Source organism: Mercenaria mercenaria, chromosome 2, assembly GCF_021730395.1.
Source record: "Mercenaria mercenaria strain notata chromosome 2, MADL_Memer_1, whole genome shotgun sequence".
Taxonomy (NCBI): domain Eukaryota; kingdom Metazoa; phylum Mollusca; class Bivalvia; order Venerida; family Veneridae; genus Mercenaria; species Mercenaria mercenaria.
In genome coordinates, this window is record NC_069362.1 from 107,257,365 (window position 1) to 107,274,003 (window position 16,639).

General features: G+C 34.5%; 1 protein-coding gene across 9 annotated transcripts in view; it reads right to left on the minus strand.

Moving 5' to 3' along the window:
- The window catches only part of LOC123564843 (transmembrane channel-like protein 7), a 43,548-nt gene that overhangs the window by 12,938 nt on the left and 13,971 nt on the right, over positions 1 to 16,639 (minus strand). For all 9 annotated transcript variants that reach the window (XM_053537464.1, XM_053537463.1, XM_053537458.1 and 6 more), the window contains 13 exons: positions 15,605 to 15,665; positions 15,167 to 15,248; positions 14,667 to 14,929; positions 13,244 to 13,389; positions 8,534 to 8,684; positions 7,498 to 7,659; positions 6,392 to 6,567; positions 5,374 to 5,491; positions 4,756 to 4,853; positions 3,514 to 3,621; positions 2,513 to 2,588; positions 1,528 to 1,658; positions 122 to 277 (listed from right to left, as the gene is read on the minus strand). In XM_053537464.1, coding sequence (XP_053393439.1) covers positions 122 to 277; positions 1,528 to 1,658; positions 2,513 to 2,588; positions 3,514 to 3,621; positions 4,756 to 4,853; positions 5,374 to 5,491; positions 6,392 to 6,567; positions 7,498 to 7,659; positions 8,534 to 8,684; positions 13,244 to 13,389; positions 14,667 to 14,929; positions 15,167 to 15,248; positions 15,605 to 15,665 — 1,728 coding nt within the window. The remainder of the gene's footprint in view (positions 1 to 121; positions 278 to 1,527; positions 1,659 to 2,512; positions 2,589 to 3,513; positions 3,622 to 4,755; positions 4,854 to 5,373; positions 5,492 to 6,391; positions 6,568 to 7,497; positions 7,660 to 8,533; positions 8,685 to 13,243; positions 13,390 to 14,666; positions 14,930 to 15,166; positions 15,249 to 15,604; positions 15,666 to 16,639) is intronic.

The following is a 16,639-nucleotide window of genomic DNA, read 5'->3' on the forward strand; positions in this document are numbered from 1 at the left end:
AAACAATTTACTTTATACAAGATTTTGCCAGGACTTGATGATGAGTTTGAGAGAAGGCCGATGTTTGAATTATCATAGTTCTGATGAATGTAGTTTGATTGCGACAGTATATATAACTTACAAGAGAAGAATGATTAAAGACGAAACAACTGCAGCTGACGTAGAGATATTCCACAGTGTCTGGAACCAGTTTTCGGCATTGTCAATCTGTACATCAATGATGTCTGAAGGCTTAGTGTATATCCTGAATGGTCCACACATCGGGGATGGCTCCATGCTGAAATGACAGACATGAAATGAACAATAAACTTGTTTAAAGGACATGAGCAAACAATGGCTTATAAATAAATGCTACTGGACAATAACATTATAACATAAGTCAAACCTGTGTTAAAGACCACCTCTGAACAGAGACCACTTGGCTCTAAAGAGTCCACATGTTTTGTTTCCCATTTTAACATTTACAGTGTATTTTAACCTGTGAATAAAGACCACCTCCCAATAAAGACCACATTTTGGCCCTCCCAAGCGTGGTCTTTATAGACAGGTTTGACTGTATATGAGATGCTACTTTAAAATGGCCAACTTGTATAAAGGACATGAGCAAACAATAGCTTATAAGTAAATCAATGCTATTGAACAAGAGTTTCTACTTTAAAAGTGCCAACTTGTTTCAAAGACATGAGCAAACAATGGTTTATAAATCGATGCTACTGGACAATTATAAAATATGCGAGTTGCTACTTAAAAAGGGCTATCTGAAAAAAAATTCTGCATACCATATATTCTCTAATTAATCATTCTCCTCCCCTATATTTTCCAAAGCAAAAAAAAAACGGAGAATAAGTTAATATAGTCCATATTGATGTTAAGTGAATACCAGTACTTTGATGGTACTGTAATTGCTATAGTCACTCATCAGAAATTGAATTTATAGCTTTTATTTACTAAAGAAATGTTTTAAAAAAAAAAACAAGAACAAAATTCTGGCCTCTTTTTACAAAATGCAATGCCCCTGGAGTGTTTTATTAGTATATACAGTAATACTTTTTGAGTTCACTTGTTTGTTTTCTTGTATTTAGTCATGTGTTTTAGATATGTGCAGGTCAATATTTTTTTAATTTTTGCAGGTAATATTTCCCTATTCTAGGAGTTACAAGTTGAATAAGAGCTTATCAGGTCATATGGTGACTTTCAGACTTTTGATGGTGGAGGAAGACATCGGAATCCCCTGCATGCATTATTTCATCACGAATGGGCACTAAGTAAGAACCACCAACCTTCCAGCTGGATGGTTTACTTACATTAAAAGTCAATGCCCTGACTCAAACCCACATCTTTGAGAGGCAAGTGATTTGAAGTCAGCAACCTTAACCACTACCACAGAGGCCCCAAGGAATAGAGTATAATGTATAGCTATATAACTAACAAGAAAAGTCCCCATTTACTTGCACAGATTATACCCAACATGTACACAGATCAGGAAAAATGCTATCTATCTCATGAGTAAACAAAGTTCCCACTTACTTGGACAGTGTATACCCTACAGGTACACAGATGAGAAAAAATGCTATCATTAGAATCACAGTGAAGAACGAGTTTGACTTTGAAGCCTGGTATGGTTTCTCAGGTGGTACAGTATTGTACATTGCTGACAACTGAAAGAAATGAGTCAAAAATATTCAAAATAACAAAATACTGATTTTTGGTAAACAAAGAAAAACTTTTAAAAACAGATTATAAATGTACACATTCTAATAAACAAAACCATGTTAATATTTTTGCTATAATAGTAACCATTAACTATTTAAGTATATTTTTCTTTGAGAAAAGGAGGACAGGATTTACACAGAAAAATTAAATGCTGTAGAACTGATGCTGGCAATGATCAACACTGCCATTTTAATTAGGTACGGTACTGTACAATGTCATTCAAGTATTTCTTGTAGTCGAAAATGCACAAATTTTGGGAACAGTCCAATAACAAAAGGTCTCTTATTTTAGTGAAAGCCTTAAAGATTTTCAATTCAATGAAATAAAAATCTTGTGAGAAAAACACATCCCGACATAATCAAAATTGTCAAATTACCAAAAATATATAAATTTAGCATCTTTTTCACGGGGGAAAACCATGGGGTTTATTTCTAGAAACTGTTTAAGAGCTGTTTTTTCTCTAGTCAGGTATTTTCCAGGGTGAAAACATATTGATTTTTTTCCTGTGAGGAATCAACCTTTTTTTGCTACAGAAAAAATATCCGGCTGGTCCCCACCCCACTCCATCAGTTTGTTTCCCACCCCTCTTTAGTTTTTGTACACAAAAAGGAGAAAAAATAACTACAGGGAAAAACTGACCATTCCATCATTTAAAAAGTATCCTTTGTGTTATTCAATGTTGTTTATGAAAAGCAGTTTGTTGACTTTTTATGTAACTCATTTATGTGAGAGTACCAGTCATACATTTCTGATAGTACAGTTCATTTATGTTCGGATCACTGTAAGAAACACAACTTACCATTTTGAGATAGAACACAAGGAAGAATGTCACAATACAGACAGCAGATAACAAAGGAGCAAAGTAAAATCCCAACCTGAAATGTTACATAAATATTGTTATATCAAGAGCATGTATAATATCTCATAATAATGTAATGTCAAGAAAACATAAAACGCTTCATTATAAATGCAATGTCAAGGACATGTAAAATGTCTCATAATAGTATAATGTCAAGGATATGAAAAAAAATCTCAAAATAATGTAATGTCAAGGACATGTAAAATGTCTCATAATAATGTTATATCAAGAATATGCAAAATGTCACAGAATGTTAAAATGTCAAAAACATATGAAATACATCACAACAAAATAATTTCAAGCAGAAATGCAAAGTCCAATAGCAATACAATTTTAAAGACATTCTAGATATTCCAAGCCATATAAATGAAACTAACTTGTTTACAATCAGAGTGGATACTGATGAAAATTATTTTTCTTAAATTACATTTATCTTTTAAACTTAAAAATTTTCAGAGAGAGCAAAACTCTAAGACTTAAAATTCATTAAGCAGACATAACCATGCAGGATAAATAGTCAGATCTAGACTTTTAATCTATTTGTGTGTTACTCACATTTTTGAACAAAGTCCTTAATTTGAGAAATAATGTCTATATACTTAAAGACCTGCTTCAGTCCTACCATTTAACCTTAAATTGTCACTAAAAAAGCATGAAAATCCTGACTATGAACAGTGGCGCCTGTCAATATAGTCTATTTTACATAAAATTCCTGTAGTTTTTCGTGTTAAAGTGTGGCGCAAGGCCATTAACTGTTACGTATTGTAATCATGGGTTGCATACACACAATAGATTGAACAGAATTTGAACAGAAGCGGAGCAGGGCTTTAAGAGTTATGAATAAAAAGATAAAAATAATTAGAAAATTCCTGAAAGATCCTTTTATGTGAAAAATAACTCTTCCTCTACCCTTTGATTTCTATTTCTGAACACAATCTTACCAAAGTAATGTCTGCCCGTAGACAAGATCTAGGACATTTTTAGGTATATCAAATATTGCAGGACCGACTTTCTGTAGAAGTCCACACTCACATTTTGTTGTTATCAGTCTGTGGGGAAAAAATAAGGAGAATATGGTTGTTAGTTACGAGGATAAGATGGTGTTACGTTTAGGTCGGGGAAAATTGGACGCTACTACTGTTACATGTTACTTTTAATTAATGTTAAAAACTGACAATTATAAAAACCTCAGTTTGGAGACACACAGAATGCAATCAGGCCACTGGTCAGTTTTAATCCTTATCCTGCTAAATTTCAAAAATGAATTTTTTCATTTTTCAATTTGGACAGTACCATTAACTGTTAAAAGGGGTGCATACAAAAAAAGATACTGACTGAATGGCAAACAATGCAGATCACGATCAGATTGCATGGATGTGCAGGCTGGTCATGATCTACACTGGTCGCAAAGGCAGAATCAATGTTCAGCATGATAAGGGTTAAAACTGAGCTCAGAATCAGTTCTATAACTTCACACCCTGGTAAAGAATCTCAAAGAATCTTCTTTGTCTGTCCCAAACTGAGTAATATTACAAAAACATTCACCAATAAGAATACTGTTAATGTAAGGAAAGGTAGGGTACTGGGATTAGGGTCATTTTTATGTATTCTATCTTACCACAAGAGTGTCTGACTATAGACAAGGCCTAAAACATTTTTGGGAATATCAAACTTAGGAGGGCCTACTTTCTGGACCAATCCACAAGAACATTTTGTTGTAATTAACCTGTTGATAAATGTACAATCAGCATTAGATAAATCTTTAGCTTTTATTTAAGTGGAATAATGAATATATGAATTATACATGTACAGGGTAACAAGGTCAATAAGCAATACCAACTTTAAGTTCCTTGATATTTCATATCAACTTCAGACACATATCAACTAAAATTTGTTTATATTAAATATCATTAACTTCAGACATATGTCAACTTTAATAACTTCAGAAATATATCATATTAAAACTTCAGACATATATGTATATTAACTTAACTTCATTTATTTACCGGTATCATATTAACTTCAGACAGACATCAACTTAATTTCAGAAAGATATCAATTTAACTTCAGACAGATACCATATTAAAACTTCAGACAGATATCAATTTAACTTCAGATAGATATCAATTTAACTTCAGACAGATATAACTATTTAACCTTAGACAGATATCAAGTTCACTTACTTTCTAGGTAATTCCACACCAAGTGTAACACCAACATTGATCAAGAAGTCCATTACAACAAGCTTGTAAACGGCTGAACCAACATATGTCTCCCAACACTGAAAATAACAAATGGATAATAACATATGTGTCATTGTATAAATGCAGTAAATGCTTGTGTAAGGTGGAATGCGTCTATGTTGACGTTAAAGGGTTCCGTTTCAATATATGTTTAATATAAAATTCAGCATATTCCTCATTTAATGCGTATTTCACATTTTTGATGTAACTGTGTTTACTGGTTTCATCTATGTAGGGTCCTCATAAGTGAAGTATATGGGGCCCTAGCAAGTGCCTAGGGCTCCACCACATGTCTTGGGCTGTCTAAAGTGCCTAGGGCTCCACCACATGTCTAGGGCTGTCTCAAGTGCCTAGGACCCCACCACATGTCTAGGGCTGTCTTAAGTGCCTAGGGCTCCACCACATGTCTTGGGCTGTCTAAAGTGCCTAGGGCTCCACCACATGTCTTGGGCTGTCTAAAGTGCCTAGGGCCCCACCACATGTCTAGGGCTGTCTCAAGTTCTACATCCCTCTAGGAGAAAATACCTCCTTACTTAAGACAGATACAATGTTACTCACCTCAATAGCTGGACAACCATTTTGTCCTACAAGACAACTATCTCTGTCACTACACGTTATTTGGACATACAAGCTTGCCACTACCATAGCCAGTGAAGCCAGCTTCAAAAATACCATCCTGAAAACACAACCACAAGGATTTGTCTACCAGAAAATATAAATATGACTGTAATTTTTCAATGATATTTATAAAACATTGTTATTCTGAACTACACTCCCTATAGACGTCATAGGCTTTCAGGAGTACTTAAACACCATCAAGCATTTCATACTGAAATGGAAATTTCTTAAATCATCAGTTTTTTTTTCTCCTTCTTTCAAATCAATTTAATAAGTCTACTTGTATAGATCTTTGAAACAACAAAACTGTCAAGTAACAGCAGATTTAGGAAATATTCAAACATTCTAATGTAGCATCACTACGCACACTTTCTATGGGTAATGTCTGGTAAAATGCACTTAATAATTAATATGATGACATGCGATATATAAACAATTGTAGCCAATCAAGAATTGCTATCTCTGGAATGTTCCACCTTTGGGGTCATAGATTCCATGAAATTTGGAAGGTAACACTCAGCTGCTGTATATGTTCATTATAGTATAAAATTGCTGTTTTTGTCGATTTCAGGGGGTGGGGGTTAACAAGAGAGTAAAAGTGTGTTACAAGACAGATTCTGATACTAGCGTACTGTTTGCATGTCTCTTTACATATGCATGTTCCATGGCCAAGCCCAAACATATAAAGGATAATTCAAAAGCAAATGATGGCGAAGTGATCAAACTTCAGATGGACAATATATTCATTTTTTAGCTTTTTACATGTTTTATGCTAGAATCACCTTTACTAAAGTTTGTTTCATATAATAACATGAGTAAAATCCCTCAGGATACATTGGTACACCAATCCATTGAGGTTCTGGAGATGGCATACCATGAAAAAAAACATAATTTATGTTATTCATATAATGATCTGTTAACATTGTGTTTTATACAACAATAGTCACTGTAGATTTACCTGATCAGAGAAATCTTGATGACAAAAGCTGGGCGGTATTTTTCAAACGTGACAAGTACATCAAATATTAGAGGATAAATTCCGTTCAGCAGTCCGATAACAATAGACGGTAAAAACTGTACCAGCAGTATCACTAGAGAATGATAGTCATTTTCAACATTTGGGTCTGTTGTAAACTGAAATAAAATAAATGAAATGCATATCGTTTACAAAAATGTCAAAATATTTTCTTCTGAAATCAGCTGCAAAACCAAGTTTTTACAGCTTAAACTCAAAGAAATTGATAAAAGGATAAAAGTGATGCTTAAATTGTTGTTATCTAACCAATATTAATGACAACTGCTCAATTATGAATCCTACACTCAACCCCTACACAGCTTCCCGTCATAGTGCTGATACTGGTCAGTATCAACGTACTTAAAAAACTGAGAAACACATAAATCTTATAAAACATTTTCTATGATTTACTAGACAGTATCTTTTCAGGTTTGTGTTATTTCTATGTGTCTCTGCAACATTTTTAAAATTGCTTGTATGAATATACCCTTAATTTACAGGAACTGGGTCCAATTCACACAGGTATTTGCAATAAAGCTTGTACTAAAAATGAAAGGTGTTCATTTCAGAATGATTATTTTGAACTTTTGGACAAAACTTCCTTTGTATTTCTTGTCACTAGTTATAACCAAACAGTATTTGGTATTTCCCAGCCAAAAACATTGCACCAGAAACCCAATTTTAAGAGAAAACTTCATATCAAACTTATAAAATGGGTCCCACTGTAGCATCAGTGACGATCACTTTTACATTAGAACAGATTCAGTTAAAAGAAAACTGAAATTAAACTGTAAGAAGGACCTTACATGAGTACATTATCATCAAAGTTATAACAAGTGTGAAATCATCTAATTTTGATTGCAAAAAATTTCCTTCTTTTGTCAAAACTACTGTATCATGGGGACATGAATAGCTGGATTTCAGATTCTTAAAATAAAGTAAGGGGGACTTTGTTCTTCGATATAAAATTTAAATAATCATAAATCAACTCAACTGCGAAGTCCTAAAAAAGTAGTCCTTCACAGTAAACAACTTTACAGAATACATACATCTGTCGAAAAATCCTGGGCATAGTAGATAGCTGCTCCAGCTCCTCCCAACATAAGCAATATCAAGAAATTGATGAAAAACCTCACGGTGTACAGGCGACATTTCTCCCCTGATGTACGATTCTGACATTCCAAGTCATGTCTCTGGTCATCGAGATCGGCCTGAAGTATAATTATTATTATTATTTTAATGATAATTCTAATACAACCTGAACAGATTCTATACAAGTATGTCATATTAATTATTATGTCAAAATGTCACAATGGCGCGCTGGAAAAGAAAACCCTGCAAAATGGGCAAGTACATGTATTTGATGAATATCTTCAAGGATGTAGATATTAATCTATGATAATGTATTAGAATCAAAACAATAAAGCCCAAACAGTGACTTGCTGTAAAATAAAACCAGTATTTTTCATTGAGAAATGTATAATTATATCACTAGGGCTGCGCACTTGTGACACAATTTCTTTACATTTTAACTCCAAATGATGATTTTATTAAAATGACGAAGCACTGTTTGAGGTATATTATTTCTTTTTTAAGTAAGACAGGTATGTCCACAGGCAGAATGTCGAACCCGCCAGCTGTCAAGTGTGACCTTGACCTTATACCTAGGGACCTAGTTCTTGTGCACGACACTCTGTCTCATAATGGTGAACATTCATGCCAAGTTACATCAAAATCCAACCATGCATGAAGAAGAAATGCTCCCAACAAACTTCAATTTGACATTTGACCTCCAACTGTGACCTTGACCTTTAACATAGGAACATGAGGTTTACGCATGACTTGCCTTCTAATTGAGGTTAACATTCATGCCAAATATAAACAAGATTGCTCCATGCATGTCAAAGTTATGATTCAGACAAAATCAGACGGACACACAGACGCATGCACGCACATACACCAAACCACCAAAAGTGGCAACTAAGTCAAGCTCACCACAAGCAGGCTTGACAAAAATGCTAGAGACAAAAGCTTAAGTGAAGGACCGGTGATACTGATCATGCACTACAACTTCATATAACTTACAACTAATCCACGATATATGCTCTTCTGTTTCAGCTCTACAGCTTCCTGTCCGTCCACACTATAGTCAAACCCAGCAAACACACTGTTACAGTACGTAGCCTGCTTCGCATTCTCCTGAGATAGCACTGTTTCCTTGAAGTTTGATAATGTGCTGAAAATGATAATGTGGTATGATTATCAATTAATTTAAAAAGTAATGATCTGGAGTTACAGAACACAAAAAAGGTAAATGAAGTGCTTAAATTAACTAAGCATCATTTCACAGTCAGATTTGATGAATAAATGATAAAACAAGAGCTGTCTCCATAGGATGACACATGCCCCCGATGGCACTTTGAATGAATAGTTATGGCCGATGTTGGAGTTTAGGACCTTTGACCGACGGAACTGGGTCTTGCACGCGACAAGTCATCTTACTGTGTCACACATTCATGCGTAGTTATTTTAAAATCCATGCACGAATGACAAAGATATGGACAGGACACGCCCATCAATGCACTATCATGAAAAATGACCTTTGACGTCTAAGTGTGACCTTGACCTTTGAGCTACGGACCTGGGTCTTGCGTGCGACACTTCGTCTTACTGTGGTACACATTCATGCCAAGTTATTTGAAAATCCATCCATGGATGACAAAGATATGGACCGGACACGCCCATCAATGCACTATCCTTTAACGTCTAAGTTTGACCTTGACCTTTGAGCTACGGACCTGGGTCTTGCGCGCGACACATCGTCTTACTGTGGTACACATTCATGCCAAGTTATTTGAAAATCCATCCATGGATGACAAAGATATGGACCGGACATGCCCATCAATGCACTATCCTTTAACGTCCAAGTGTGACCTTGACCTTTGAGCTACAGACCTGGGTCTTGCACGCGACATGTCGTCTTACTGTGGTACACATTCATGCCAAGTTATTTGAAAATCCATCCATCGATGACAAAGATATGGACCTGACACTCCCATCAATGCATTATCCTTTAACGTCTAAGTGTGACCTTGATCTTTGAGCTACGGACCTGGGTCTTGTGCGCGACACATTGTCTTACTGTGGTACACATTCATGCCAAGTTATTTGAAAATCCATCCATCGATGACAAAGATATGGACCGGACACGAAAATTGCAGACAGACAGACTGACAGACCGTTCAAAAACTATATGCCTCCCTTCGGAGGCATAAAAAATTCAAACCATTAGGCAAACTGGCTTACTTTTGAGTACTCAACAGAATTATATAACGGTTGCAACAGGCTGATGAGAAAATAAAAAAGCTTGTTTATTTTAATTCATGAATTCACTTTCAAAATCAAAATCTTTTTTCTCCCCTAGAAAACAATAAATTGACTTCAGATTTCATAACAAAATCAAAATAAGTTGAGAGGTAGGGGAATGTTTTTTCTAACCATTTTCAAACCCTAGGTAATTACTTCCTTTTCCATATATAATGAAACTATGAACACAAAAGAATTAAAACATAATGTCTTCAAAACACTTTATTCCTGGAAAATTCAAAGCAATATATTCTTCAACTGTGTTTAAAAGTGCAAAATTAATTATATTTCTAAAAGCTGTCTGTGAAGTGAGAGTTTAATGGCTTTAAAATATTACTTGTGAGTTTTATTCAACACCTACAAACTATAGCTATAGTGCTGGGCACTGATACAGCTAATTCAGATACAAAGACTGCCTTTGTTTCACTTGTTCTTTGCAATGTAATGATATAGGAAAACATTTCAAATTTCACCCAGTACTGAGTTAAAAGTATTTCTTTGGTACTGAATGACTTACAGTACTATATGCGAATCTATGTGGCCTTGTCTTATACAAAACCTAATGCATTCCATATTGCGTACCTGGTCAATAACTTCTAAATAATTCAATGGACATAACTCTTATTTGAACATTACTATCATGAAACTTGTTCAAGACCTTTTGATGTATTTATTTTGTGTAATTTTCGTAAAAATTGCTTGAGAAATGCGGCCTCTAGTACGTTTAAAATGTGAAAAATAGCAAATTTTAGAAATTCATGGGTAACTCTGTGATAAAAAGAGCAACTTCCCCATTATCACACCTGTAAGAGATATTATTGGCATATACATTTTGTGTAAGTTTCATTTAGATAGGCTCTAAATATGTTAAGAACGAGACAAATAGTAATTTCAACATATTAAAGGGCACTAACTCTTGTGTTTTTGGTGCAATCCTGCCAATGAAATTACATTAAACTCTTGCAAACTCATGCTGTTTATTTTAGTTTTGTCAACATTGATTATCTACTTTAATGTGTTTAAAAAAGACAAAAAAGCACAAAAAAGCAGAATGTGTTTTTAGTGCATTTTAACTTTCTTAAAACAAATTATGCTTTTGGCAGACTGGAAAAGAACTATGATTTACATATCTAAGAATTTTTCAGCAAAAACATAATTTGATTGATGACAAATGAGATTGCAAAATGCAGATAGAAGTATGTATCAATAAGCTCAAAGTATTACTGTCTTATGGACCAATTAACCTGTTCGAAGTGACCAACCTTGTTCTAGATACCAAATACCAATATGACAATTCTTTGGGATATGGACAAAACATCTGCCAACACCCTCTTTCCCGCCACCCTCTCTTCTCCCCACAAACACTCAATTTGAAATTAAAGGTGGACAAAATCTTTTCATTTTTTTTCAATTCTGTTTTGAGGTTAACTTATCTTTTTTAAAATTGTATTTTTTTATTTCTTGGAGGGGAACATAATTTTGTCCTACATTCCAATTCTTAACCTAGAAAAATACATGCTGAAAATGCCATAAAAATTAGACACCTTGGCATAAAAAATGCTTAACTGCTCTAACTTAAAGAAGCTATTTCCTACTTTTTTCACACCGAGGTGACAATTCACAGTGAACCTATACTATCTGATACTATTACAATTTCTGGTAACAAATATGAAGATATAAATATCGTGAATCTCTACTGATTCATGTAATACAAACTTGTATGCAGGTGATATGCTACCTGATGATTATAGTATTATCTACAGAAGCCGTAATATTTACTTACCGACCAACACGCCTAACAAAGCATTATAACAATACTATTAATAGATTACCAGTCATTGAACATTGTTGTATAGACTTAACCACTGAAAAACCTTAAAGCAACATTGCTAGGGATTAACTAACAGAAAAGCTGTGCATTAACACTTATAAGTGACACTCATGCTGGAAATATTAATATCACAATGTTTTTTTCTGCATCTGATGATAAGAAAACATTTTTTTTTTTAGATCCATGGGTGCAAACGTATTTGTATCTATTTCCATCCACTTCATCATGTGCATTCTGAGATTACATATTTCATTATAGATTCAAAATTACCTCAAACTACCTCAATAATAAAATGCTAACACTTTAATATTTCAAATATTCCAACTATAGGTATTTTCAGTTTTCATTTGATAACTAATAACAGACATTAATTATGGAATAAAGTGTAATATAACACAGCCCTCCCTCAGGGTTCTGAAATATGATATTTGTCATTTTAAAAAAAAATCACTAAAAAATATCAAATTTGTGTCACTAATTTCAACACACTTTTGCAAAACTAAAGACATGTGTCTCATTTAAAAATATAACAAACTGAATGAATTCTAGACAGTGAAAACCAGTAAGATATTTGTTTTATTATTATGAAGACATACAGATCTTTTTATGCATAAAACTGTTTTGGTAAAAAAAAAACTGACACTAATTTTAATCTGTATGCCAGGTAGTTGATAATAGTTTCAAACTAATACTTGATTAAAAGATAGAAAAATGTTCGAAATTAGTTAAAGAAATTAAGTTACAATCTCATCCTTCATGTTAAAACAAGAGCTGTGCATGAGACAACATGCTGACCATTTCGACAATTTCTAAGTCTAAGAAGACTAGATTGAATACAGGTACAGCCGAGTTAGAAGCAAGCAAAATTTTAAACAATTTTTTTCACACAAAAAAGAATGAATTTAACAGTATATAAATTTTAACCAATAGTTGTCTTACATGATGACTGAAGTATGACCAGTGACTGGGAAGCTTATTGTGAGGCTTCAATCCAACACATGAAATGGTTGCTGAGATATGGCCTTGAACATAAGACTTTGACCAGGGTGTGATAAAGACAACAATGCTAACAGCAGTGCCACTTCCCTATTTTGTAGAAAAGTTCCCTTACACATGTACAAAATTAAAAAAGTGAAATTAACAACATGTTGAATAAGTTTCCTATGCCCTAAGCATTATTATTTCTCTTAATTCTCTTAAAACAGAAAGATCATAGTACATGTATATTACTATCACTCAAGTAAAAGAGTCCCAGTTAATTCTTTTTGTTTACCACACCAATACAGTTTGGGTCATATGGCAACTTTCCAGCATTTGAAAGTGGTGGAGACCCCAACTGACCCTCTGGGCATTATTTCTGGCACAGGTGAGCTCCCTAACGATCCTTCCAGAACCACCTGTTGGATGGCTTCATTAATTCTACATCCCTTAAGGGGATTTCTAACCCAGCATTGAGGGGTAGGTAAGTGAGCCACCTTAATCACTCAATTGTAGAGGCACTAAGGTACCAGTAAGAACTGCTAATAATATGTGTATATGGGAAATGAAATTGCATGTCCTTTATGAAACAATAATAGGGGAAATACTGCAATACATACTTGCGAACCATCACAATCAAACTGATCAGCATGACAATGACTGTGACCAGGAAGTAAGCGAGAGGAAGATTGTAGTTGGATGCAGCAAGCTGAACCTTCCTGTCAACATAGTAACCATTAAACATGGCTGTATCTTCCATCCAGCCCTGAAATAATATGTGAATAAGATTGGCTAATGGCTTTACTATCCTGTCTTTGGACATGCATTATAGAACAAGCAGTCGATCCTGCCTTAGCAACTACCTTTATTATTGAGTCACTTGCTTTAATCAGTCAGTCAGATAACTTCCCTAATTGACTTTTTGTTTTAATTTTCACTTATCATAAGCAGCTACCTGCCTTGTGTGTGTGTGCGTGCGTGCGTGTGTGTCTGAGTGTGCGTGCCTGCATGCGTTTCGATCTAAGAATTTTTTTAGTCATTATAAACTATGCTGAGCAGTGAGCACAATGCCTAACTTTATAGTGCTGTTTCACTGAAATTCAAGCCGTAGACACATGACCTGATACCCCACCCAGTTACAAATACAAATACATGGCATTTATATAGCGCAAAAATTATAAAATATTCTATTGCGCTTTACAATTACATAACACACTTTTAACATATATACATACAAAATATGAACAGGATTATAGAACTTAGATTTAAAGATTTGGACATATATAAATACTATTTTACACCACTTCTGAATATTTTGTATTTTCACAAGACTACACTCATTGTTCATAAAACTGCCTAAATAAATGTGTTTTCAGTTTTGATCTAAAGCTGGCTTCAGACTGAATGTTTTTCAGATAGCCAGGCAGATCGTTCCACCATTTGGGACCAACGACTGCCATAGATCTGTCTGCTAGTTTTGTTCGCCGTCTAGGGATGTTAAAGTTAGTGTCACTTTGTGAGCGAAGTCTGTATCGTTGTCGAGTAGGTACAAACATTTCCCTCAGATATACTGGAGCTGTACCATTGATGACATGAAAGACTATTACTAATTACATTATACTGACACCTGGCTGACCAGTCCTAAATCTATCCTCTTAATGCTAAGCACCAAGTAGAGAAGCTATTAGTTCCATTTTTAAGCACCAAGTAGAGAAGCTATCAGTTCCATTTTTAAGCACCAAGTAGAGAAGCTATTAGTTCCATTTTTCATATATTTGGTATGAAGCAACCAGAGTGCAAACTTATCACCTCCAGCACTCGAAGTCAACATTTTGCCACTAGGCTACCAAGGTGGTATTCATCTCGCTGCCTACAGCAGCATTATTTTCCTACTCTCTTGTAGTCTACTTGATACAGTGCCAACCCCCAGTTTGCCCACCCAACAACACAATAAAATCTCTTTAAATTGAAAGGACAACCCCACCCCAGTCACCCTCCTACCTGGGCCCCACCCTTGTTCATAAGTTCAAGACCAAGACTTACTGTTCCTTGAAAGAAATCCAGAATGAGTGTCAGCGCATCGGATGTAACGTTTGGACTGTATAAGGCACTACAAGTAGTTGCTATAGTTGTGGTATAAGCAGACGATCCCGATCCCGTCAAGTCCGAGTCGTACGTTGTCTCTGGATCAAACGTGACTTGAAAGAAGGTGATCACCCAGAAGAGAAGTAGAAATATGAAGATGTTGAGGAAGAAAAGCCAGCGGAGGAACACGAAATATGATACAACTCCAGCACCTTGGTAACCTGCAAAGACAAACGTTTACATTAAAGAAGTAGTTTTGATGCACAGCAAAAATAAATGGTATGATCAAATGTAACTAAAGTGGTAAAAATCACTTTTATTAAACATTCAGTCAATAATTTGTTGATAAGCACTGACTTGTGAGTGTTATGATTGAAAAAGTGTAACAGTTTTATTTATAACAATACAATAGCATTTTCTCTTACAAGAATGAAACTGCACTCTATATTGATTGGTACCTTCAATTTTCTTGATAGCCCCTCTCCAGGCCTCAAAACTGTACAAAAATTCTCTCCAGCTGATCTTAAAGCTGTTCCATCCCTGTATCAAATAACACATTTTAAATAAGTCACAATTATTTTAAGTTGCCCTGAAAATTGAATATTTGTAACAAAAAAATAACTGTATGTTGAAACTCCTGAAGAAAAATAAAAAAATGAATAATTATAAACTATCTGTAAAAATTTTTTATGGATGAAGATAGAAATACTATAATTTTGAATCACTATAAAACATTTATTTAATTCTAACAATGGAAATTACACGTTTTCCTATCTGCCAAAAGACCTGACCTCACTTTACACGTGTCCTTTTTGTAAAATTTTGTCAGTTCTAAAATGTTAAACATAAAAAGAAAGTCGCTATTAAATGTAATAAATATTATGTAACAGTCTTACATATCTGACTCTGTGCTTAAATCCTTTGCTTGGTTTTACAGGTCCTTTCATAAGCATCTCTCTGGAATTAGAAAAACACATTGTGATAATGTATTAAAGCTTAACCAGTAAGAGCTTAAAACCTGTTTTAAACTTTACAGTATGCTTTATTTTCTTCTTCTTTTTTTCCCCCCATATATGTAAATCTTTTACGAAATTTAATGGAACTTGGCAGGTATATGGTATCTACTTATTATAAACAAAAAGCTATGCAAAGTTTCAGCCATAAATATTAATAAAAAAAAAGTGACAGCTTTCTAGTGTCATCCTGGAGTGCATGACTATTATCCCATGAGTGAAATCTGGTAAGTGTAAGCATGCTGCCAGTCAAGAAGACTAACATTTAGTGCTACATGCTTCCTTTTTACCTTACGCAATTTATACAGACAGAATATATTTTGAAAATAAAGTAACAGCAGAAAATGAAAATGTTTTATTTAAGAAATAATGTATAGAAAAAAATAAATTCACAGAAAGAGGTTACACATCCACGGAGTAATTTCAACAAGCATATTAGAACATATCTTCTGCTGCAATGTCCCACCAAACAAAAATTAGTGCAGGTCTGTTATTGTTATAGGGATTCATATTGTTGGATTTATGGATGTGACCATCAGAAAATAACAGTAATTTGAGCCGCGTCATGAGAAAACCAACATAGTGGCTTTGCGACCAGCATAGATCCAGACCAGCCTACACATCCGCGCAGTCTGGTCAGGATCCATGTGTTCGCTTTTAAAGCCTATTATAATTAGAGAAACTGTTAGCGAACAGCATGGATCTTGACCAGACTGCGTGGATGCACAGGCTGGTCTGGATCCATGCTGGTCCCAAAAGCCTTTATGTTGGTTTTCTCATGGCTTGGCTCATTTATACAGAGGACTGAACTAGGAGCAGTAGCCTTTGCAAAGGTTTTTCAGAAAACCATTGATCTTACAGTCAATTACTGTCAGATGTTTGTTACGTTACTGTCGACTGACGTCTTTTTTCATATAG